The following is a 24,502-nucleotide window of genomic DNA, read 5'->3' on the forward strand; positions in this document are numbered from 1 at the left end:
TCTTGTTCTCGCTCCCTGCAGGTAGAACATAAGTATAGATACAGGGCACAAAGAATAACACTGCAACTGTTATGTGAGAACTACATGTTGAGAGAGCTTTTTTTCACCCTGCAGAAGAATGTGTTCTAAGGTTATATAGTATGACTATGTAAGAAGCTACTAGAACAAGAAATATGACAACCACAACCATTCTTGAATTTGCAATCACGAAGATACTCACAACATGAATATCTTTGCACACCATTTTCAAAAGAGGCTTCACATCACATAGGTAGTGATCTATCTGATTAGGACCACAGAAAGGTAACTTGAGTACCATGAGAAGTAAAGCAATAGAATGCCAAAAACCCACAGCCCAGGCCAGGACAATCAACATGTCACACCTCTGTCTGTTCTTGATGACCATGTAGTCCAGGGGCTTGACGATGCGACGTAGTGGTCAAAAGCCAGGGACACCGAGATGAGTATTTCCACACCTGCCAGCAAGTGGGCAGTGAAGAGCTAGGTCATACAGTTATTATAGGAAATGTTTCTTCATGCTGCAACTAAGTCCCTGATTAGCCTGGGGACCACTGCCGGGAGCCAACATGGGAGATCCCACCCATGGCAAAGGTCATGAGGAAGAGACCTGACAGGCAAAGGCGAGTCAGGACTCGAGAGACTCCCCAACCTCACCCATGACAAGGTCATGCAGAAGAGGCCTGACGGGCAAGGCGGATCAGGACTCAAGGGGTCCCCTGGATCTGCTCGAGCATCTACCCCTGAAACCAAAATCTGTCTGTTATACTACACTCCTCTGACATCAACAGGGGCTATCCCCAACCACCTTTCTCTGAAGAAAATCAACTTAGAGCTCTAGTTAATAAATTTCCTGGGCATAATAGAGTGTTCCAATCCAAATCCCTCTGATGACTTTTTAGCTTGCCTGACAGGTTTGTTCAGACTCCTGCAGTTACGCATGTGACTGTTTACAGCCTCCCAACTGTGAGAGGCATGGGAAGCTTAAAACATTCTAGGAATGTAGCGCCTTTCAAAGAGTTAAAAATCATTAGAATAGAACTGGTTAAGGGTTTTATTGTTGAGCCAATACTTGCCACCAAGTTTTCATATCTTTCATTGTGTACCTGGATTGCATTAATTAATATAGTTGATATATAGAAATATAAGTAAGTAGCCTTGATATTTACAACATTAAACCTTGAATTAATAAATTCCTTCCTTTTTATAGCCCACCACACCTTTGCCCTATAGGAATGCAACTTTATCTAGTGCTTTCAGGGAGTGACACTAGACTTTAGAAGAATCACCTTAAGAAAATAAGTTTTCTGGTTAATTAAGCTTTATCAGAAAAAAAGGGTCATAAAATGTTAGCAGGCCTCCTGGCCAGAAGATGATATAAATCATGTAAAACTTTTGCATATGAAAAGGTGTGCAGAAAGAAAGCCTGGTCTCAATAAAGGTCAGGACTACTGACCCTGCATGACTCTGCATCTTCCATTATTCTCTATATTCAGCTCAATGTATATAAGCTCCCCTGGAATATAAAGCTTTGGGCCTTGCCTCATCATCACTTGGCTCCCCCATGTCTGTCTTTGTTTCTTTCTTTATCTTTTCAGGCTGACTCCCTGGGGTGTAGGGGCCCTCTGTGTTCACTCTCCTGCCCGGGCTTCTAAGACTCACACGAGAAGGAGCCCAAGGCAGGGCACCTTCCACTATTCAAGAGGGCGCTTATGGCCTATGTGAACAGAGCAAGTCTCTTGTCTGAGGCTGTATTGGCTTTCTGCATAAAACAAGGAATATCAGTCTCTTTTCTCTCCTCTATTCTCTTAACTGCAAATTCTTTCCTCATCTCTCTTTATATCTATATATGTCTCTTGCCTCGCCGTCCACGCTTCGGATACCCTGGATCCAACCGGGCCTAGACCCCCGGGGCTGGACCACTGTGGAGGTATAGCTGACATCCATGAGGGAGAGGTGGCAGAGGAAGCAGTGCATCGGTTGTTGCATTAGAAGGCTGCAGGTGATGGTGAGAGAGACGGTGAAATTCCCCAGTAAGGCAGCCAGGTAACAGAGAAGGAACAAGAAGAAGAACAGTAGCTCTATTTTCTTATTTCCCCACAACCCTATGAAAACAAATTCTGTGACATTGTTTTGGTTTTCCACAAGGTTGAGTAGAGTTCAGAGGACACAACAGAAATTCAGTTCAATACAGAACATAATACATCTTTAATTGCATATTTAAAGTTTTGGATTATTGTACATTGAGCAAAGATGTAGGTCACAGAAAATTTACTATAAGCAATCTATCATTTGATATTCAGAGCAACATATTTTGAACATTATTTAATAAAATAATAATTATTTCTGGAACATAACCCAACCAAGAGGTGGTATTCTGATACTCATTTTATACTTGTAAAATAAAAGCAAGAGGTTTCAGTAATTTGCACCAAATCATTAAGATATTAAGTTGCAATCAAACTAAGATGAGCCTGACTCTGACCAGAGTTCATGGTCTTGGGAACTATGCAACAACATTAACTGACCATAGAAATTCCAGCTTTTGTCCATCTCTGTAAGAAATATAAAGTCATTCTCCATCCTGGCCTTTAGCCAGCTGTGTAATGGTTATTTAAATACTTAAGAAAATCTCTCCAGTTCTCCATGTGCATGTAAATCACGTACAAAGTCCCAATTTCAGATGAACATTCTATACATTCAGTGGAACTAAATATTATTTTTGAAAATTTTGAAAACTGCTTTTAGTCATAGCAGAGAATACCTGTATTAGTTGAAAAATATTTTCGGTGACTCTCCTTGTAGTCATGTGTGATAAGATTCAGAACATGGAGAGACTGGAAACAGAGAAGATAACCATAATGTGAACCATCTGAATATAGGAAGAAAGGTTATTGTTACATAAAAATTAACTTTAACCTTAATTTCTATAAATATATGTTTCAGAGGTTTCTGTTGATACTCCTTAGAGCTAGTAGTTTTGTTTTGTTTTGTTTTGTTTTTTTGACATAGGGTGAGCTCGACACAAAGAATGACCTATTTAGTTGAACACTTTTAGAACAGTGGCACCTTCTTGATGTAGTAAACCAAGGAGAACAGAGTGAATATGTTGAAAAAATCAACTTTTACCCAAAATCAAATGTTCTCCACGATAAAATCATTGTTTGCATCAAATACTGTTAATTGTAATTTGTTGTTGTTTAATGGCATCATTGAGAAACAATGGGATATGTTAGATAGATCCACCATCTAATGATACAAGCTCACATGTTCTGTTTGATTTTTGTTGAGTACTGTACGGTTCACCCTCTCTAAGCCTTCTTCAACTGGTAAGTGAAATTAATACTGCTGGGTGTATTTTCCTTACAGTGAAATTCACACCTAGTCTATATTTATTTGGAAGACTGATCACAGGATATAAACAAATTTAAAGATACTTTCTATTAAAATTATAGTAGAAATTATAAAAAACTAGAGAAGCAAAACTGTAGAAAATGCAACTCTTAGTTTAGCATATTTTGTAAACAGTAGTACAAGCCTCAGTTTCCCTTAATATTTGAATCAGTGCTGCGCTACTTGCAATGGTTCAGCAGAACTTTGGAAAATACAGACTCATAGAAAAAGATCCTTCAGTGCAGGGCTTATTCTTCTTTTGGTCTTCCTTTAAACCAAAAAAAAAAAAAAAGAAAGAAAGAAAGACTCCACCTTGTCCCTTTCTTTGTCCCTCCCTGTCTAAGCAGGTAAAGAAGTAAACCTCTGATATGTTCAGTGCATGTCCTGACTAGCAAATGAGTGCAAACTTTCAGATGGGTCAAACAAAGAGATCAGCATTTTAGATGTATATATGAAAAATAATAGTAAGGAGTAAGGGACAGAGAGATTAGAGAACGGTGGCAGAAATCAGAGCAAAAGGGGAAATTTTGATTGTGGGGAAGAGCCAGAAAAAGAAGAATAATTAGGAGATGAGACAGGGCAAATCTCACTAACCGAGGGTGAGCAAAGACACACGTTAGGGATAAAAAGTAGTTTATCCCAGGTTTTCACTAGAGAGTTGATTTTTCTCTTCTCCAGTCCTCATATTATCCCTTACTCCAATCCCAGAAAAAGAATGCAATTTGGGCCTGTAAGTAGGGGTGATGATGTATCCTGGATAGAAAATGTTAGTGTAATAATTAGAACAATAAGTATCACAATATCACCAGTATCAGTGCATACCCACTGCATATCACTAATCCGTGCCCTTGTCCTTTTCCTATCGCTATGCCTTGTAAATAAGCAATGTGTAGGTAAAGAATACTGTGCCTCTGCTCGCTTCAGTACCTCCCCTTTTTGGATAAGAATTGGGCCTGAGCCAGTGTTGCATTAGCAGAGACCAAGAGTTGGACTGTGAAGAAAGCTGAGTGCCAAAGAATTGATGCTTTTGAAGTGTGGTGTTGGAGAAGACTCTTGAGAGTCCCTTGGACTGCAAGGAGATCCAACCTGTCCATTCTAATGGAGATCAGTCCTGGGTGTTCATTGGAAGGACTGATGCTGAAGCTGAAACTCCACTACTTTGGGCACCTCATGCGAAGAGTTGACTCATTGGAAAAGACTCTGATGCTGGGAGGGACTGGGGGCAGGAGGAGAAGGGGACGACAGAGGATGAGATGGCTGGATGGCATCACCGACTCGATGGACATGAGTTTGGGTGAAATCCAGGAGTTGGTGATGGACATCTGGCATGCTGCAATTCATGCGACTGAACTGAACTGAATGAAAGAAGTGAAAGTGAAATCGCTCAGTCTTGTCCGACTCTTTGCGACCCCATGGACAGTAGCTTGCACCAGGCTCCTCCGTCCATGGGATTTTCTAGGCAAGAGTACTGGAGTGGGTTGCCATTTCCTTCTCCAGGGAATCTTCCCAACCCAGGGATCGAACCCAGGTCTCCCACATTGTAGACAGACACTTTACCATCTGAGCCACAAGGGAAGTAATGAAAGAAGATGCTCCCCCAAATATTAGAATCCTCTCATCTCCAAGAGAAATGTGTTTCTTGAACTTGAGGTTTCTCAGGAGACAGAACTGGACAGAGGCAACTGAACTAAAACCCAGTCTTGAATGGGAGGCAAAAAAAGGAAACTGTTCAGTTGGGCTTGAAAACTTACCTTTTTTCTTTGTGGGAAAAAAAGAAAAAGAATAGAGCCATATGAGCTCTTGCTCCTTCAATTCTGGTTTACTATGAAGATGAATCATGCTCAGTATTTGCAACATGTACATTGTACTTCAAATAGGTCCACTCTGCTTTCTGTCCCAGGACCTATGGTGAGCGAGGACACTCCATAGATACCAACCCTTCCTAGAAGACCTGAGTTAGACTCTCTTCAAAAGGGTCTGTAATACTGGCAGAAAGTTTCTTACTCTGCTCTTATAAATTTCTAGAATAAATAGGAAATATTCCCACTAGTCTGTGATAAAACTATCTCTAAATAGCCAGATCCACTACCCCAAATCACTCCTTGGCAGAGCATGTGAATTAAACATTTCCTCTTCTTCCAACAGATATTTATAGGGATTTCATAAAAAGTTCTTTGCCGAGGCTTTGAAGGAAAAATGTCTTCACCCTTCCCACTCAGCCCTGAAGGATTTGCTAAATGAGCTATTTAGTTCAGTTAATCCAGAATCACAGAAAACCATGAGGCTAATTAATCCCAGACAAGATTGTCAAATGGGAGATTCTGCCCGGAGAGCCCTCCTCTCCTCCTACTCTGTCCTAATGAATGGGACACCTTCCATTTCAGTTACCAAGGGCTCCACTCATGTACCCTACTCCAAGGAAAAAATACACTTTTGAGGTCACATAGAGGTATAGACTACAAAATGTTACCAAATACTCTGTCCTTTAAGTCAAATCTTTCCCAATGACAGAAGCAGCTCTGAGTGTAGGGAAAGGTTCAGATGCTGCTGCTACTGCTGCTAAGTCGCTTCAGTCGTGTCTAAATCTGTGCGACCCCATAGACGGCAGCCCACCAGGCTCCCCCATCCCTGGGATTCTCCAGGCAAGAACACTGGAGTGGGTTGCCATTTCCTTCTCCAATGCATGAAAGTGAAAAGTGAAAGTGGAGTTGCTCAGTTGCGTCCAACTCTTAGCAACCCCATGGACAGCAGCCTACCAGGCTCCTTCATCCATGGGATTTTCCAAGCAAGAGGACTGGATAGATCTGATCTAATAGAATTCTAGCTTCATGACACGTTTCTGTGGCTTTAAGTAAATTTCTTAACTTCTCTTAGTTTCATATTCTAGAAACTGTTACTGTTAGATATATTAATTATTATATAAATCCTGATGATATCAGTGAAATGTAACTAATGACAAAACTACTAACTTAATTTTCTATAATTCCTATAGCATTTTGAAATCAGTCACTAGATAAAGGAAGGGAGAAGAGAAAAATGGAAAGAAAAATGTTTTTACATACTTTTATATTTAAATGAACTTCTTAAAGTATGATTTACATACAATAGACTGCACCATTTTAAACATACATAAATAACTTATGACAAATACATGCACTCATGTAAATGCCACCACATGACAGGGGAATATTAATTGTGTTCTTCTAGTCAAAGGACCAGATTGTAGCTTTCTGTGTGTCTTCTCTTCATAATTATATTCTTTACTTTTCCTTCTGCTTTTTATTATTTGGTATTATAAAATGGTTTCTTCTGAAGTAAGACAGACAATCCGTTCTGCGCCACTCTCTAGCCTCTGGTGGTTTATATATGTTTCTACAATTATTTATTTATTACCCGATAGGTACTTGACCATTTACACTATGCCAGGTGCTATTCTAGGCACTGAAGATGTAATATTATTTTTAAGACACAAATTCCTACCATCGTAACCAGAAAATAAAATGAGTAAACTGTATGACAGGTTAGAGAAAAAGTGTTAAGGAGAAAAATTAAGCAGAGGTGGAGGAATAGGAGATACAGAAGGTTACTGGATGGGTGCTGCAATTTTATGAGGTAGTCTGAAAAGTCATTATTGAGAGGATACATTTTAATAATAAATCAAAAGTATTGAGGGGATAAGCTATGAATATATCCAGAAGAATAGTAATTGAGAGACAGGAAACAGGCTTGCAAAGATCCTTAGAAATTATCACAGCAAGAAGACCAGTTACTATCTTTAACCATGAGAAGCTGTTAACAGAAGAGAATATAATCAGATCTTCCACATTTTGATTGTCAGAGTCTGAAGGTCCATGAGTGCTGAGACTCCCAAAGAGACACGCTCATGCAGAACATCTCAAAGTGGCATCATATGAGTTCATCTGCCACAGTTCACAGTCCAGTTTTCAGATCTGTAGGAAAATCAGTCAGTGCAGTCGCTCAGTCGTGTCCAACTCTTCGTGACCCCACGGACTGCAGCATGCCAGTCTTCCCTGCCCATCACCAACTCCCAGAGCTTGCTCAAACTCACGTCCATTGAGCCAGTGATGCCACCCAACCATCTCATCCTTTGTCGTCCCCTTCTATTCCTGCCCTCAATCTTTCCCAGCATCAGGGTCTTTCCCAATGAGTCAGTTCTTCACATCAGGTGGCCAAAGTATTGGAGTTTCAACTATAGCAAAATAGTCTGGATTATATTTATTCTCAGAGGTAGACTCAATGTCTGTTTCCTTGTGGGCTGGCTCCTACTGCTGATAGTCATTAGTTAACAGTACTCAAACAAGAATACAAATTTAGTGAGATACATGAAGAAGAAGAGCTTCCCAGGTGGCATGGAATCTGCCTTCCAATGCAGGAGATGCAAGAAACGCAGGTTTCATCACGGGGTCAGGAACATCTCCTCGATAAGGAAATGGCAACTCACTCCAGTGTTCTTGCCTGGAGAATCCCATGGACAGAAGAGGCTGGCAGGGTGCAGTCTATGGGGTCTCAAGACAGTCAGACACAACTGAGCGATGGAGCTCACACACACACATTATGACATTAGTTCTGTTGTATTCGTCAGTTATTGCCTTTTTCATATGTGTGATCTTATCCATAGGTGTTAGATTTTATAACTCTAACAGCTTTATAAAATGGTCATCCATTCAGAAGTAACCAAAGATGGGGAAGTGTCCATGAATTTAAACTACAAAAACAGATATATATAAAAAACTAAGAAATATGAAAATAATAATCAGCATGATGAACAAAACATATTAATGTATATACAGAGAAATTTTGTATCAGTACAGTGAATATCTTTGTTATAACTAGAATTATTTGATTTGAATAGGAAGTGATGCATTATTTCCCTGTACATACGCAGGCAAAGAAAAAGCTAGTTTTTAAGAGTATTACAAAGGGGAGACAAGCACCAAATAAAGAAGCTTGACTAGTTGATATTTATGCTTCTTGGGGAGCATAGGTTTCTGGGAGTGATGTTATGCTATTGACTCTTGAGCCAGAAAGTATATGATACAGATGTAGCAGTCCCAGAGCTGGTTTACCAACAAAATGGATGATAGAAATCAGGGACAAACTATTAAACTTGGATAAGAAAAATAAAAAATAATGTATAAAACCAGAAGGTAAACCTACAGAAAGAACAGAATGTGGCTCACAAGCAGAAACATAAAGCAGACAGCAGACACGAGGAATGGGCTTATGCCCCCACAGAAGGATGGGACTTCATGTTGTCTCTCTGAGACATCGGTTAAAATAATACAGATTTTGCCAGGTGCTCATTCTGCCTATTCCCCTAAATGCCCCACTGGAACACATTTATACTGTCCACAATAGAATGAGAACATTTTCTCTTTTCCATCAGTCCAATTATACTTAAACTTTGACAGAATTAGCAGTTGGCATCTTTCTGCTCTTCGCCATTTCGAGTCAGATTTTGTTGCACCATAACTTTCTCATGGCCTGTTTGACTTCTGCATTCCTCAGAGTGTAAATCAGAGGGTTGAGTAAGGGTGTTAAAATAGTGTAAAATACAGCCACCATCTTGTCCACTGGAAATACAGTTAGAGGGCGAGCATATATGTATATACATGGTACAAAGAATAAGATAATAACAATAATGTGGGAGGTGCATGTGGAAAGGGCTTTCCTTCTTCCTTCTGTGCTACAGTTACTCAGAGAATGTAAGATGAAACCATAGGAGATAAGCAGCAACAAGAAACTCACCATGCATATGGTCCCACTGTTAAACACTATGAGTAGGTTGATGGCATAAGTATCCACACAAGCAAGTTTCAACAAAGGTTGCATATCACAGAAATAGTGATCAATAACATTGGGGCCACAGAAGGGTAATTTCAAAACCAAGAGAATCTGTGCTGAAGAATGGATACAAGACCCCATCCAGGCCAGTCTCACCAGTGCACCACAGACACGCTGGCTCATGATGGCTGTGTACCGCAGGGGCTTGCAAATGGCCACATAGCGATCGAAGGACATGAGGACAAGTACCAAGATCCCCATGCACCCGAAGAAGTGAAATGCAAAGATCTGGGTCATGCACTCATTGTAGAAGATGATTTTCTTCTCAGATACGGAATCTACAATTAGCCTAGGGGCAGTGATTGTTGAAAGACAGGCATCAACAAAGGACAAGTAGAAAAGGAAGAAGTACATAGGGCTCCCAAGTGTCTGGCTATATCGTATGGTCATCACAATTAGGAAGTTTGCCAACAGAGTCCCAAGGTATAGAAATAAGAAGATAACAAATACTACTTTCTCCTTTAGTACATCCTGTGTTAACCCAAGCAGGATGAACTCATTCACACTGCTGTTCTCCATCACGGTTATGGTGAATACAGAACAGACAGAGCTGAAAAGTGGTTCATCTGCGAAAAAAGAGTTGGAGAAATGATGACTTGGCAATAACAGTTTATTTGGATCCAGAATTGCAACTTTTAGAGTTCTAATTTCATCAAACGTATAATTTAGTGTTTCTCAAAGTTTTCATACTATACTATAGTTTTCAGACTATACTCACTCAGGAATTTTTTTTTTTTTTAATGTTGACATGCTTTAAACATTGGCATTGATTCAAGGTCTTCTTATGGGTTGCCAAGACTTTTTTTGTGGGGGAAAAAGCCTTCAAGTGTTTGTGCATTCTGCCATGGTCTGAGAACTACTGAATTTGCTTTATGATCTTGATAAGATCATTTTAATGTCTTGAGGCTCTTTTTTATATGATAGAGAATTGAACAGATATGTTATTAAGCATATGCATATGATACATATATGTGCATATAATGTGTATGCTCATCAGTTACTGATAATAATATCCTTATATAATTTAGAAATAATATATTTGGAGATTCTCTCCTGACTGAATACATTTGTTTTTTTGAATGACAGTTTGTACCATTATTTCTGGTCTCTTCAGTATCTTTGTTGGGTTATAATTAAGAAAAAAACTTATTTTTCCATCTTTAGCTTCATTGCAGTTATAACTTCACCTTCATTGCCATGAGATGTTTGAACAAATCATTGAGGCTAACAATATTTTTGAAATTGCTATATATTTGATATAAGCCATTACATATGTTATATGCATGCTAGTCAATTTCAAATTCTGTGGGTCCAGCCTGTTATTTCACTTCCTATATTTCTGTAACCTGTGTACTATCTTCCTTCATATCTGATTCTCCTATCACTGTCGTCTAGAAGATTGCATTCTTTCAAGTTTTATCTCTTTAAAATTTGTTTAAAATGTATTTCAGAAATTCAACATAAAAATACATCTCCTTGCTCTCCTACTTTTTCCTTATATGCATGCTGCTGCTGCTGCTAAGTCGCTTCAGTCATGTCCAACTCTGTGCGACCCCATAGACGGCCTCCTACCAGGCTCCTCTGTCCCTGGGATTCTCCAGGCAAGAACACTGGAGTGAGTTGCCATGTCCTCTCCCCTATATGCATATATCTATATAATTTCAATCATCTTATTATATTTTCTGATTTCCCTGTTTTAATTTAAAAGCCTCTTCTATGTAGTTAAACTGTATTTGTAGTGTAATTATCTACTTATCAGTTATAAATAAACATGATGTTAGTCATTCAGTCATGCTTGACTCTTTGTGACACCATGGACTCCACCAGGCTCCTCTCTCCATAGGATTCTCCAGCCAAGAATACTGGAGTGGGCTGCTGTTCCTTCCTCCGGGAATCTTCCCAACCCAGATACAAAACCCAGGTCTCCTTCATTGCAGACAGATTCTTTACCAGCTGAGCCACCAAGGGAGCCCAAAATTAACATATAAAAGTCTTAAAAATCTTAAAATATAAAGTCTACCATTCATTTTTTGTTTTTCCAAATTTTCATCTTAATTAAAATATTTTTAATAAACTCTTCTCATATAGCTTGTGCTTATTTTAATAGTTTCATCAAATATATGCCCAGGGGATTCATAATATAAATATCACTATTTTAAGTCAATGTCCAACTCTTATTCACATGGACTGTACCCCACCTGGGAGAAGGAAATGGCAACCCACTCCAATGTTCTTGCCTGGAGAATCCCAGGGACGGGGGAGCCTGGTGGGCTGCCGTCTCTGGGGTCGCACTGAGTCGGACACGACTGAAGCGACTTAGCAGCAGCAGCAACAGCAGTAGTCCACCTGGCACCTCTGTCCATGGGATTTTCCAGGCAAGAATACTGGAATGGGTGGCCATTTCCTTCTCCAGAGGATCTTTCTGACCCAGGAACCAAGCCCACATCTCCTGCATTGCAAGCATATTCTACCACTGAGCCACCAGGGAAGCCCATAACTATTGACACTATTCTCAAATAATCTTTCAATTTGATTGATTCAATATTTATTAGAAAATTAATTACTGTATGGCTATATCTGTATAATAAATGTCTGGAGCTTTCACTGTATTACAGGGTGAGAAAAGTGCCCTTCAAAAATTCATACTTAACCAATCCCATGGTAGTGTTAGTCACTAGTCCTGCCAGACTCTTTGTGACCCCGTGAACCCCACCAAGTTCCTCTGTCCATGGGGTTCTCCAGGCAAGAATACTGGAGTGGGCTGCCATTCCCTTCTCCAGGATGTCTTTCCGACCCAGGGATCAAACCCAGGTCTCCTGCATTGCAGGCAGACTCTTTACCATCTGAGACAGCAGGGGAGCCCATAAACCAGAAGTAAAAGTTAGTTCCCTACATAGTCTGCTGGCTTTTCAGATATGTATGTATGTATGTGTATACATTCAAATGTATATGTGAAATATTTTAATATACAAATCAGATCATTTTCCATTGTTTCTAAAACTATAACAATATAACAAATTTAGATTATAAATATAAATTATAAATAAAATTATAAACTATAAATAAAAATTTAACTTGAGGCACTATTATATTTGCTTAGTTAACAGAATTAACATTATGAAATATATATTTTGATTAGCCATACAGTATAACATTTTTGTATATTTTAATTTCTTATATTTCATTTGTTTTGAATTTTGTATGCTTTGTCTTTTTAATATTTTATATCTTCAAGTTTTGAGCTCTTTTTTTTCAACATTATACAATAAACTCTATCAATTTTATGCTCCCATTTCCATTTTAGTCAATCATGCCTTTAAAATTTAATGTCAAATGAAACAAATTTTAACATGAATTTTGATGTACACGTCCTCTTTCTGATTAATCATCAATTCTTTGGTGATTCAATAACACTATCAACTCAGTCATCAAATGTGTGCTGAGAACCTACTCATAGCTGGAGTCAACTTATAGAGCATGAAGAGATGTCCTCAACCTCCTCACAACCACATTGGAGGGATAAGATATCTATGTAAGATTCTTAATCACTGAAAACAACACACAACTCTGTGATAAAACCAAGTGAATTTTAATTCCATATCAGAAAAATCCTAGAAAATAAATTGATTGGTCATTAAAGGTTTAAACATGGGAAATAAGTGAAATTATGGCTTTAATTGAGTTAAACTGCAATTTTCAACAAGGTTCTCTGAAAATTAAATATTCAAAAAGTTTACAAAGGGTTTCCCTAAGTAAGATAAATATATTAATATCAGTAAATCAAACTATTTAACTCTAGTAAAGTTGCACATCTAAATACAATAAGGTTTTCCTTGCAGGTGAGCTAAAATAATATTAGTTCACTGTGAGAAATTAGAAATATCACAATAATTGCAAACTCTTATTGGAAGTTTCAATTTTCTCTGATGATTATTTAAAAAAGAAAATAAATCAATGATTATTTACTTTTAATACATTAGGTTTCCAGTAGGGGATAAAAACAAAAAAGAGTGAGCCCTTTGTTGTGAGAAGAGGAGGAGTTAGGATAGAAGAGTGATTAAATACTTTTAGAAAGGGAACATGCATTACTTCAGAAAAAAATAGATGCCCCCTTCATTAAAAGTTACACTCTCATTGAACCCAAAAGTTTGAAGAGATAAATTTTGGGTAGGTAACAAACAACCACAATATCCAGTTCAAGTAATTCTATTTTATTTTAAGTAAGCAAAGAGAAGATTTGGAGACATACAAACAGGGAAGCATCATTGACAAGATGTATGCATTAGATCAAATCAGTACTACCTGAGGACTTTACTATTAATTTAGCCATTATCTCCAAACTTTTCTAGACCACCGTGCCTCTTTGATTTGGGAGGGCATCATGGTGACAGAGGTCTTGTTACTTCCTTGATCCTTAAATTTTCCTTTTACCTACTGAAATGTTAACCAATTCAAGTATATTTGGTGCCAAAATTCTTCCATTCTTCCTAAATTAAATAAACATCTGCCTCTATCTCCTTTGTTCCATATATATATATATATATATACATATATATATATATACACATATTCAATCATATATATGAACTGTTTATCCCACAGTTCAGCTTCTTTCTCCCTGAACAACCATGCCATCACTTACCCCAATTAAAGAGAAATTGTTGTTGTGTGTCGTAGCAATATATATGGGATATATATATGATTGAATAAGGCAATTCAGGATAAAATATTCTTGTTCCATAATCTTATCATTCAAACAAGTTTTTGCTTGTGTTATTTCATTTGACCTACAGTTTGTGTGTGTGTGTGTGTGTGTGTGTGTGTGTGTGTGTGTGTGTGTTTTGGCAAGGTAACTGACCATGCGATTCATCCATTTCTATTTACAAAGCATGAGCTGTGATAAGGAGTGCTCTAATTAAGGCACTTAGGCTAGAACTAGAAAGGGATGTTACTAAGCAGGCACCTCTCAGCATTCTCCTTACATGTCATATAAAATATCAAATCCTAATCATCACGTGGACTGCATCTTAGAAAAGAGAAATGATGAGTAATTAGAGAAGGACAATTGATATCCTAAATTTCTGTCCTGGCTCCAAAAGCAAGTTCATTAAACTGCATGCTGAGGCTAATATCAAAGCAAAAGAAAATAAAGATCTAACTGGATAATAGTGAAGAGGAGGAAAGAAGCAGACTAATGCAGTCAGAACAGGAGAGAGGAGGGAGCAGGTACCAGGGGAAAAAGAGTCGGGGATGGGATATAGAAAGGCATAGAGTGGGAAGGAGAGAAAACATCTTAGAGAAAGTAGTTTTAGCCAAGAGTTCATCCCACAGTTCAGCTTCTTTCTCCCTGAACAACCACACCATCACTTACCCCGATTAAAGAGAGATTGTTGTTGTGTGTCGTAGCAAGGATTGCCGAGGATCTTGAAAACCCAGGTGTGTAAAAAGGGGAGCCCAATTTCATGCTCTGTCCCAGAAACATCAGCACTGACCATGAACTTTGAACCAGGAGCTCCCAAGAGAGAAACTTCGGCCAAGCTGGCCTTCATTCAGTGTGTTGCAGCCTCTGTGAGCAGAGATGCATTTGAGAGGTAGTTCAGCTATGTGCTGAATCCAGGGAAGGCCTAGGAAGCCTGAACCACCATAATTCTTCATTGGCAGAAACTCTCCCTAGGAGCTCTGTCATTTGTTAGAAGGCACACTGAATATAGATTCCAAGAGATCCGTGTTTAGGGCTCAGATGGTAAAGAAAGTCAGGAAAAGAAAGTGAAGTCGCCCAGTCGTGTCTGACTCTTTGCGACCCCATGGGCTGTAGCCTACCAGGCTCCTCAGTCCATGAATTTTCCAGGCAAGAGGACTGGAGTGGATCTCCATTTCCTTCTCTAGAGGATCTACCCAACTCAGGGATCGAACCCGGGTCTCCCGCATTGCAGGCAGATGCTTTACCATCTGAGTCACCAGGGAAGTATATGGTAAAGAATCTGCCTGCAATATAGGAGACCTGGGTTCAATCCCTGGATTGGGAAGATCGCTTGGAAGAGTGCAACCCACTCCAGTGTTGTTGCCTGGAGAATCTCATGGACAGAGGAGCCTGGCAGGCTACAGTCCCTGAGGTCACAAAGAGTCAGACACGACTGAGAGGCTAAGCACAGCACGGAAGAAAATATTTCAGATAGACTGAGAAACTTACCTCTTTTCTTACAACCAAACAGATGACTTCCAATAGAGTGCATTTTTCATATCTTCAACTTTGATTTACTTAGAAGGTGAATTACGTGAAGCTTGAATAAAACACACAAACTATACTTCATTGAGATTTATCATTGCCTTCTATCACAAGTGATGATGGGATGTAAAGAGTTTATGGAGAAAGGGAACTCTTCATGTAGCCATAATTCACACAGCTCCTTCCTGGAAACACTGGGTCAGACAGAACAGCAAGGTCTGTATTGGAGCAGAGAGAATGCTCTGAAAATGGAGTGAATTTCTTAATTCGGTTCTTGGGAACTTAACTGGTGTAAACTATTCCCACAGTCTGAGAAATAAATGCCTCTGTGGCCAGCTTCCTTCCCACTGTATCTCTTTGTGTGTGTGTGTGTGTGTGTGTGTGTGTGTGTGTGTGTGTGTGTGTGTGAAAATCATGAGGCTAAGTGTTTTATTTTTCCTGTACTGCATATTTATAGAAATTCACACAAAAGTTTGCAAATGCTTAAGGTAGGCTTTAAGCCTCAGGAGCTCCAAGGAAGCTGTTTCTTCCAGACTAGTCCCAAGTGATATGCAATGAGCTACCTAGCTCAAACAGTCCAAGGGCAAAATCAAGCCTTGGGGACAATTGGTTAACTTCAATTCATATGACTTGATATGAGGCAATTCTGTTCTCTTCCCCATAAACTTTCCTTAAGTTCATCTCTTCTAGAGCTCTGGAAGTCTTTGAAGGCAGTTGAAAGCCCATAGATGAAATATGTGTGGCTAACTACTCTTGTTTGTTTTATATCAAAGTGTGAACAGGTTTCCCTGGTGGCTCAGATGGTAAAGCATCTGCCTGCAATGAGGGAGAGCAGGGTTCTATCCCTGGGTCGGCAAGATCCCCTGGAGAAGGAAATGGCAAGCCACTCCAGTACCTTTGCCTGGAAAATCCCATGGACAGAGGAGCCTGGTAAGCTACAGTCCATGGGGTCACAAAAGAATTGGACATGACTGAGCGATGTCACTTTCACTTTCAAAGTGTGAATTATGGTTATCATCAATATCAAAGGGCTAATGTCAGCAATAATTACAGTTCTTTGGCAAATCTGAAACATTAATATGTTAATGTGTTTCTTTCTATTGTTTATTATTTTTTAAAATAGAGTTGATTTACAATCAACTCTGTTTTGTTATTTTCAGTTGTACAGCAGATACATTAGGTTGGGCAAAAAGTTCATTGATATACATACATTTATATATGTAAAACCTAATCTCTAAGATCATTTTGTTTTCCCTCCAGAAATATTTTCCAAAATATCAAATGAGTAGCAAGAAGTGAGTATTTTTTTCATTCTTTTTTGACTTTCAGATTCTAAGTAAGCATAAAATTCAAGTCTTCTTAATTTTCATTTGAGGTTATTGAATTTCCAAATAAGAGTTCATACATGATCTAAGAATGAAAACTAAATTAGTTCCTGGAACTTATGTTATCTTTTATAATATTACCTTACTTTATCCCCGGTCAAACAATGCTCATTCATATAAAAGTTTTGTCTGATTAGAAAATTTGAATTTTTTACTCAACTTTCAATGTTTTATTTTTCATTAGAAAGCACCATTATCCTGTCCCACACTTTCCTCATGGCACTTTTCACTTCTTTATTCCTAAAAGTGTAAATCAAAGGATTGAATAAGGGAGTTAGGATGGTGTCAAATATGGCTACCAGTTTGTCAAAGGAGAAAGAATATGGAGGTCATACATACATAAACATGCATGGGATAAAGAACAAAGTCACAACAGCAATGTGAGATCCGCAGGTGGAGAGGGCTTTCTGCTGCCCTTCAGAGCTACGGGTTCTCAGAGATAGCAGGATGACCCCATAGGAGACAAGCAACAAGGAGAAGAATAAGATGGTGGAAAAACCCACTGTTGGTGACTACCAAAGGCCAAAGATGTGAGTGTCAGTGCAGGCAAGCTCCAGCAGTGGGTACAAGTCACACATGAAATGATCAGTGATGTGGAGCCACAGAAGGGCATCTGGAAAATGAAGAGAATCAGTATCATGGAATGAACGAAGCCCCCTGTCCAGGCTACTGCCATCAGAAGGGCACAGAGTCTGCGGTTCATGATAGAAGAATAGTGCAACGGTTTGGAGATGGCCACATAGCGGTCATAGGCCATGGCACTGAGGACAGTCACCTCCACCCCAGCACAGGAGGGTTCAGCAACGAGCTGGGTCATGCAGCCTACAAAAGAAATGGTCTTCCTCCAAAGGAGAGCATCCACAATCATCTTTGGGACAATGATGGAGGAGAAGCATGCATCCAGGAAGGACAGAAAAACCAGGAAGAAGTACATGGGGAAGCCCCAGAGTGCTGGGCTGCTACTGATGGTCACCACAATTAGCAAGTTGCCCCCGACAGTTGCAATGTAAATGAACAAAAATACAACAAATATTATTTTCTGCATGGTTGGATTCTGTGATAGCCCCAGGAGGACAAACTCAGTTACAAAGCTTTGGTTTTGCAAAATTTCCAAGGAAAAGGTGAAAGGTACCACAGTGAGCATGTAGAATCTACAGTTAGAAGAAAGACAAATGTGTCTCAGACCAGTTTTTGGAGTCATTATAGTCATCAACAAAGCGATGCATCCATGTGAAAAATTGACTTATGTTCTTGCGCTTACTTTTTCATTGAGAACACAAAGCTAGAAATTTGTTGAAGGTGGTAGGGGGATACCAGGAAGAATTGAAGCTTAGATAAATTGTTAAATGTTTTAAGATAGAGCTTCAATGTAGAAGAAGGGTAGGTATCCACCTGGGGTGGGGATAAGAAGTAGTTGTTATCTAAACTGCCAACTCTGGTCATATGTTAATAGTACTGTTTCCTGGAGTGAATTGTGAGATGAGTTCTGAAGCCACATCCATGATCTGAGGAAAGGAAAAGAGCAGTTTATTGGTCACGCCTGCCATGTGCATGGGTGGGAGAAGGGGGAATTGCATGTGCTCCATGATCAGGTGACTTCCTTATCTCCAGATAGAAGGAGAAATAAGACAAAACTGAAGAAGTGCTTGGATCATGGCTATACTCCTAGTTATTTCTTTTAAATCTAAAAAAACTGAGACTTTAAAATCAACTAATTCATTCTTCAAAAAAAAAGAAAGAATGATCATTGGGAACACACCTTGCTGTAGACTAATACATAATAAATATCCATGTGTTAAGTTGGCTTTCTTTTCACTCATTATTTAACAACAAGAATAGAAGCTGATAAAAATAAGCAATACCTACTAATATGTACTGTTATGATGACTAAGTTAAATAATGCAAGGAAGCAGTGTTCAGAGTTAAGTGACTAGGAAACAGTCCATGTCAGATCTTATTACACAGTTTTACTGGTAGGAAGCCCATGCTTAAAGAGATAAAATTAAAGAAATAACAAATGCTGGCTCTGGAGACTTAACCCAGAACCTCTGACCCCAGCATGGAAGTGACTGACTCTACAGGGAAAGAAGCAGAAATTTTTCTAGCAAGAGCTTCAGAGCAGGAGGGGCTTCTCTAGAGTCTCGATTCACTGTAGAGGTTATAGCGTGATTCCTGTGTTCATGCTTGACTGATGCTTCTTGATAAAGGACACGGAGACAGTGATGTAGATTCAGAAGGTAAAGGCCGGATTATTTACAGATATAAACTGACAGTAACCACATGGGTAAGGAACAGAAACAGAATGCTGACTATAGTCAGAGCCTGAGGCTTTACTGTTAAGTATTTATTCAAGGTGGCCCATCAGATCAAGCAGTACTCACAAGTGTGTGTCTGTTTCAAATGTATATGACTTACTGTAATGTAGGGAGATTCACATATAATGTCCCTACCCATTTCATACAATTATAATGAGGGTCAAATTGGAAATTGTGAAATTGCTGGCTTATGATAAAATGCCCTTACTGATTCTAGTGACTCTTCTGTCAATTAAAAAGCCGAACAGCTTACCCACAGAAAGCTTTTCCATTAGTCATCCAGATATTACTCCAACTTTTGACTTCATTTCTTATAGCAAGACACCGCTTTGAAGAATGACCATGTCCTTTGTCGTTTTTTAGCCACTCAGTCATGTCTGACTCTTGGTGACCCCATGGACTGTAGCTTGTCAGGCTCCTCTGTTCATAGTATTTCCCAGACAAGAACCCTGGAGTGGGGCGTCATTTCCTTCTCCAGGGGATCTTCCTGATGCAGGGATTGAACCCGTGTCTCCAGCATTGGCAGATGGATTCTTTACTGCTAAACAACGAGGGAAATATGATTGTGTCCTTCCTTGTACATATGAGAAATTAATCAGTTAAGTGACAAGTGAGTGTGGGTGTGTGTGTACATATACATACTATCTATGCTTGTTAAATAAGGAAGTAGAAGAATATTGGGCTTTCTGAAAGAATTAAAAATGAGTTGATTTTTATGAATGACACTGACAGCTAAAAAAATGATTGAAAATATGAATAAAACTAGCAAATATACAGATGTATATACAACACGTCTTTTTTCTTACTTTAAAACAAATTGTTTCCAGGGTACTAGACATTTCTAAACAGGACCTGTACTCTGAACTCCATATTCAGCTACGTCATCAAGCAAACAAGGACATGAAACAAACCCTATAAGGTCATTCTATCAGTTAATGACTATGAAAGAGTAAAGACTATCAATGTATGCAGAGACAATGAAATGAAATAAAGACGTCAAGTTCAGATTCATAGAGACCTAGGTTCAAATCCAAGCTCTTGTACTGTTATATTATGTGATGAGGAAAGTTACTTAAAATTCTCAAGAGCTCAGATTCTATTCTGTAATTGTGTATATAACAATACTTATTGATAAGGTTCTTGGAAGAATCTGATAAGGCAATATTGATATTGATAAAACCATTAATTCAGTTAGATGCACTGGAGAAAAGCACCATAAGTGCCAACAAGCTCCCAGAGCCTTTTGACACAGAGCAAAGATGACAATCCTTTTACTCCTAATTTATGCTTTACCATGATCTAGGCTTACAAATATCTTTACTCATCCTTTTACATGTTCAAAAATATAAAATAGTTTTATTGGTTACCACAATGAAGATATGTTATCGTTTAAATTTGCAACACTTTTAAGTCTTTAATAATCCCTAATAGTCTTCAGACCTTCATGTTTGCGTGTATGGGTGTTAAGTTGCTTCAGTTGTGTCTGACTGTTTGTGACCTTATGGACTGTAGACTGCCAGGCCCCTCTGTGCATGGGATTCTCCAGGCAAGAATATTGGAATGGATTACCGTGCCCTTCTCTAGGGGATCTTGCTGACCCAGGGATCAAACCTGCATCTCATCTATCTCCTGGATTGGCAGGCAGGTATCTTTACCATTAACATCACCTAAGAAGCCCAGATCCTCAGGTGTCCACTTCTTTTTCAGGTAATGTCATTGTACAAAGAAAATCAAATAATGCAAACAGTGGAGAGAAAGAGCAAGGCTCTGTATTAATCTAACAAGTAATTCTTAGGCTCTGTACTTCCCTAATCTGGGAAGTGTCTAAGAAATACTAGTTTAGAATCAAGTGCTCATTAAATATGAACAAATCAAACTGCTATTTTTTAGACAAAAGGAATTTCCAAAGCTACTGTTAATACTTAGGCAATGGAGAGGACAGTGTCCTCAGAGTTTATGATCACAAGGTTTACGATTATAAATTATTTAAAAGGTAATTAAACGTGCTGTGTTGTTCTGGATTGACCCCTAGAACAGAAAAGTAATAGAAGTGGAAAAGTTAGTGAAACATGGTTAAAATCTTGTGCATCTTTAAGAGTAATATAATCTATGTTCATTCCACAGTTTTGACAAATATACTGTTAGTAAGGTTAGATGATAATTATTAAGGGAAAATAATTAAGGAGTAGACAGAAACTCTGTATTATCTTGGCAACTTTTCTATTAATCTAAAATTATTCCAAAATGAAAAGTTAATTAAAATAATATAATAACTGCTCAGTTTCCAATATAAAAATTCTAGAAGCTACAGGTTTATAGTCATGTGTCACTGAAGAAACCACGAAGCTCCTGAGTCCTCTCCGATAAAACAGAGTACCATTTGTTCAAGCTGTTGACCTGTGAGAGTCAAATAAGACAGTTACTATGAACTGCTTTGTAATGTATAATTCAACAGGAAGATGCGAAATATTGATATAAGCTTTATTTTTTTAATAGTGTTTATACATACAAAGTGCACTGAAGAATCTATCATAAGAATAAAATAGGTTTCTAAGTCAGGTTTTTAAAACACTATGTTTCTAAATTGCAATGAAACAGCTTCATTCATATTATCTAATTGGGAAATGTTTTAGCAAAAGTTTTAGAGTCATAAAAATGGCTATATTTTTTATACAAGTAACCCCAACCCTAAAAATTATTCTAAGAGTCAAATAAAGTGATGTAAGTTTTATGGAGATGATATTTCATTTACGAAAAAATCAGAAATATCTAAAGTGTTGAATAAAATGTTTATGCAACTCAGTCTACTATAAATAAATAACAAAACATTCTATGAATAAAACACTAATTAATAACATAAGGGCATACTTGGTGAAGAATTTTTATAGCATGTTAAATGAAAAATTGTAGCAACCCTATTCATTAATAATGTATGAAGATAGTAGAGACTTTATTTTCAACATGCATTTGAAATAATAACAAGAAAAATTAACATTAAAAATCAATTTAAAACCCCACAACATCATATTATTTATTATCTAAATATTTGTTCAGGAAAAGATGATGTTTGAGGATAATTTTATTACTTATCCAGTGTAATTAATTTGTACTGGTGGAACCAACATGCTAACATAACTTAGAATCTTGCACTGGTGTATTTTCCTGGTATAAAGAAGTATTTTCCTGGTGTAAAGAATCCACAGATAGCCAAATCATAGGCCTAGCCCTCCTTATCAATTTTCCCTTCATATGTTTTTCTTGGAAAAAGCTTGTTCTGTTCATATTTCTGAGAAAATATCTCACAGACTTCTCTTCCCTGAGAGCTATATTCTTCAGACACTGGAGATGTGCAGAAGATTGCTGAGGGCCCTTCCTACCTGACCTGAGGGCTCTGAACCATCTTTTGGACCTGCTGCTGCTGCTGCTAAGTCACTTCAATCGTGTCCGACTCTGTGCGACCCCATAGACAGCAGCCCACCAGGCTCCCTGTCCCTGGGATTCTCCAGGCAAGAACACTGGAGTGGGTTGCCATTGCCTTCTCCAATGCATGAAAGTGAAAAGTGAAACTGAAGTCGCTCAGTCGTGTCTGACTCTTCGCGACCCCATGGACTGCAGCCTACCATGCACCTCCACCCATGGGATTTTCCAGGCAAGAGTACTGGAGTAGGGTGCCACTGCCTTCTCTGACCAGGACCCTGGAAATTTTGCCTCCTGACTCTTACCATTACTCAGTTTTCTTCCGATTCATTTTGGCAGCAACATTATTGATCATTGTGAAAATAATATAGAAATTTCTATGTCTAATTTAAAGCTGATATAACTATTTTATAATAGTTTATATAATAGCTTTATGAAACAAATACAATATTCAAAATTATATGAGAAATTAGTAATAGTTCAGTTCAGTTCAGTCGCTCAGTCGTGTCCGACTCTTCGCAGCCCCATGAATCGCAGCATGCCAGGCCTCTCTGTACATCACCACCTCCCAGAGTTCACTCAGACTCACGTCCATCGAGTCCGTGATGCCATCCAGCCATCTCATCCTCGGTCGTCCCCTTCTCCTCCTGCCCCCAATCCTTCCCAGCATCAAAGTCTTTTCCAATGAGTCAACTCTTTGCATGAGCTTCAGCTTTAGCATCATTCCTTCCAAAGAAATCCCAGGGTTGATCTCCTTCAGAATGGGCTGGTTGGATCTCCTTGCAGTCCAAGGGACTCTCAAGAATCTTCTCCAAAACCACACTTCAAAAGCATCAATTCTTCGGTGCTCAGCTTTCTTCACAGTCCAACTCTCACATCCATACATGACCACAGGAGAAACCATAGCCTTGACTAGATGGACCTTAGTCAGCAAAGTAATGTCTCTGCTTTTGAATATGCTATCTAGGTTGGTCATAACTTTTCTTCCAAGGAGTAAGCGTCTTTTAATTTCATGGCTACAGTCACCATCTGCAGTGATTTTGGAGCCCCAAAATATGAAGTCTGACAGTTTCCACTGTTTCCCCATCTATTTCCCATGAAGTGATGGGACCAGATGCCATGATCTTCATTTTCTGAATGTTGAGCTTTAAGCCAACTTTTTCGCTTTCCTCTTTCACTTTCATCAAGAGGCTTCTTAGCTCCTCTTCACTTTCTGCCATAAGGGTGGTGTCATCTGCATATCTGAGGTGATTGATATTTCTCCCGGCAATCTTGATTCCAGCTCGTGTTTCTTCCAGTCCAGCGTTTCTCATGATGTACTCTGCATAGAAGTTAAATAAGCAGGGTGACAATATACAGCCTTGATGTACTCCTTTTCCTATTTGGAAGCAGTCTGTTGTTCCATGTCCATTTCTAACTGTTCCTTCCTGACCTGCATACAGATTTCTCAAGAGGCAGATTAGGTGGTCTGGTATTCCCATCTCTTTCAGAATTTTCCAGTTGATTGTGATTCACACAGTCAATATAGGGATGTCATTATATGCTGTGTTTTTAAATTATATTTTAACATTAAAATAATAGATTAAAAACCCATTCTAATTACCTTCCCAGTTAAATTCCTTGAATCCACTGCATTTTTATCCTGCATTGTTATTTACTCTAACAATAATAGTTTAGTTTTTCATCTATTTAAGCATCTTCTTTTCCTTTAGGGCCTGAGAAATGTGTTCTCTTCAGATTTCAGATCTTTTACTCTCCCCTCAATATTGCTCTGCTGATTTCTCTAAAAGTCTCAAATTATATACTCTTACTATTTAGGGAATTTAGCAAAATAACCTTTCAATGTTCCTACCTGTGACCTTCCTGATGGATGCCTGAGCCAT

The 24,502-nt window shown here is 38.6% G+C and overlaps 1 protein-coding gene and 1 pseudogene across 1 annotated transcript; both read right to left on the reverse strand.

Moving 5' to 3' along the window:
* On the reverse strand, positions 8,884-9,795 carry LOC102179500 (olfactory receptor 4C11-like). The gene has a single exon (XM_005690191.2). It carries the CDS (start codon positions 9,793-9,795, stop codon positions 8,884-8,886), a length of 912 nt encoding a protein of 303 aa, XP_005690248.2.
* On the reverse strand, positions 17,055-24,502 carry LOC106502909 (annotated as a pseudogene).

This window comes from Capra hircus, chromosome 15, assembly GCF_001704415.2.
Source record: "Capra hircus breed San Clemente chromosome 15, ASM170441v1, whole genome shotgun sequence".
Lineage (NCBI taxonomy): Eukaryota > Metazoa > Chordata > Mammalia > Artiodactyla > Bovidae > Capra > Capra hircus.

Bases quoted from the DNA above. Each gene is read 5' to 3' on its own strand.
- LOC102179500 (XM_005690191.2), bottom strand. From the start codon at position 9,795: ATGGAGAACAGCAGTGTGAATGAGTTCATCCTGCTTGGGTTAACACAG.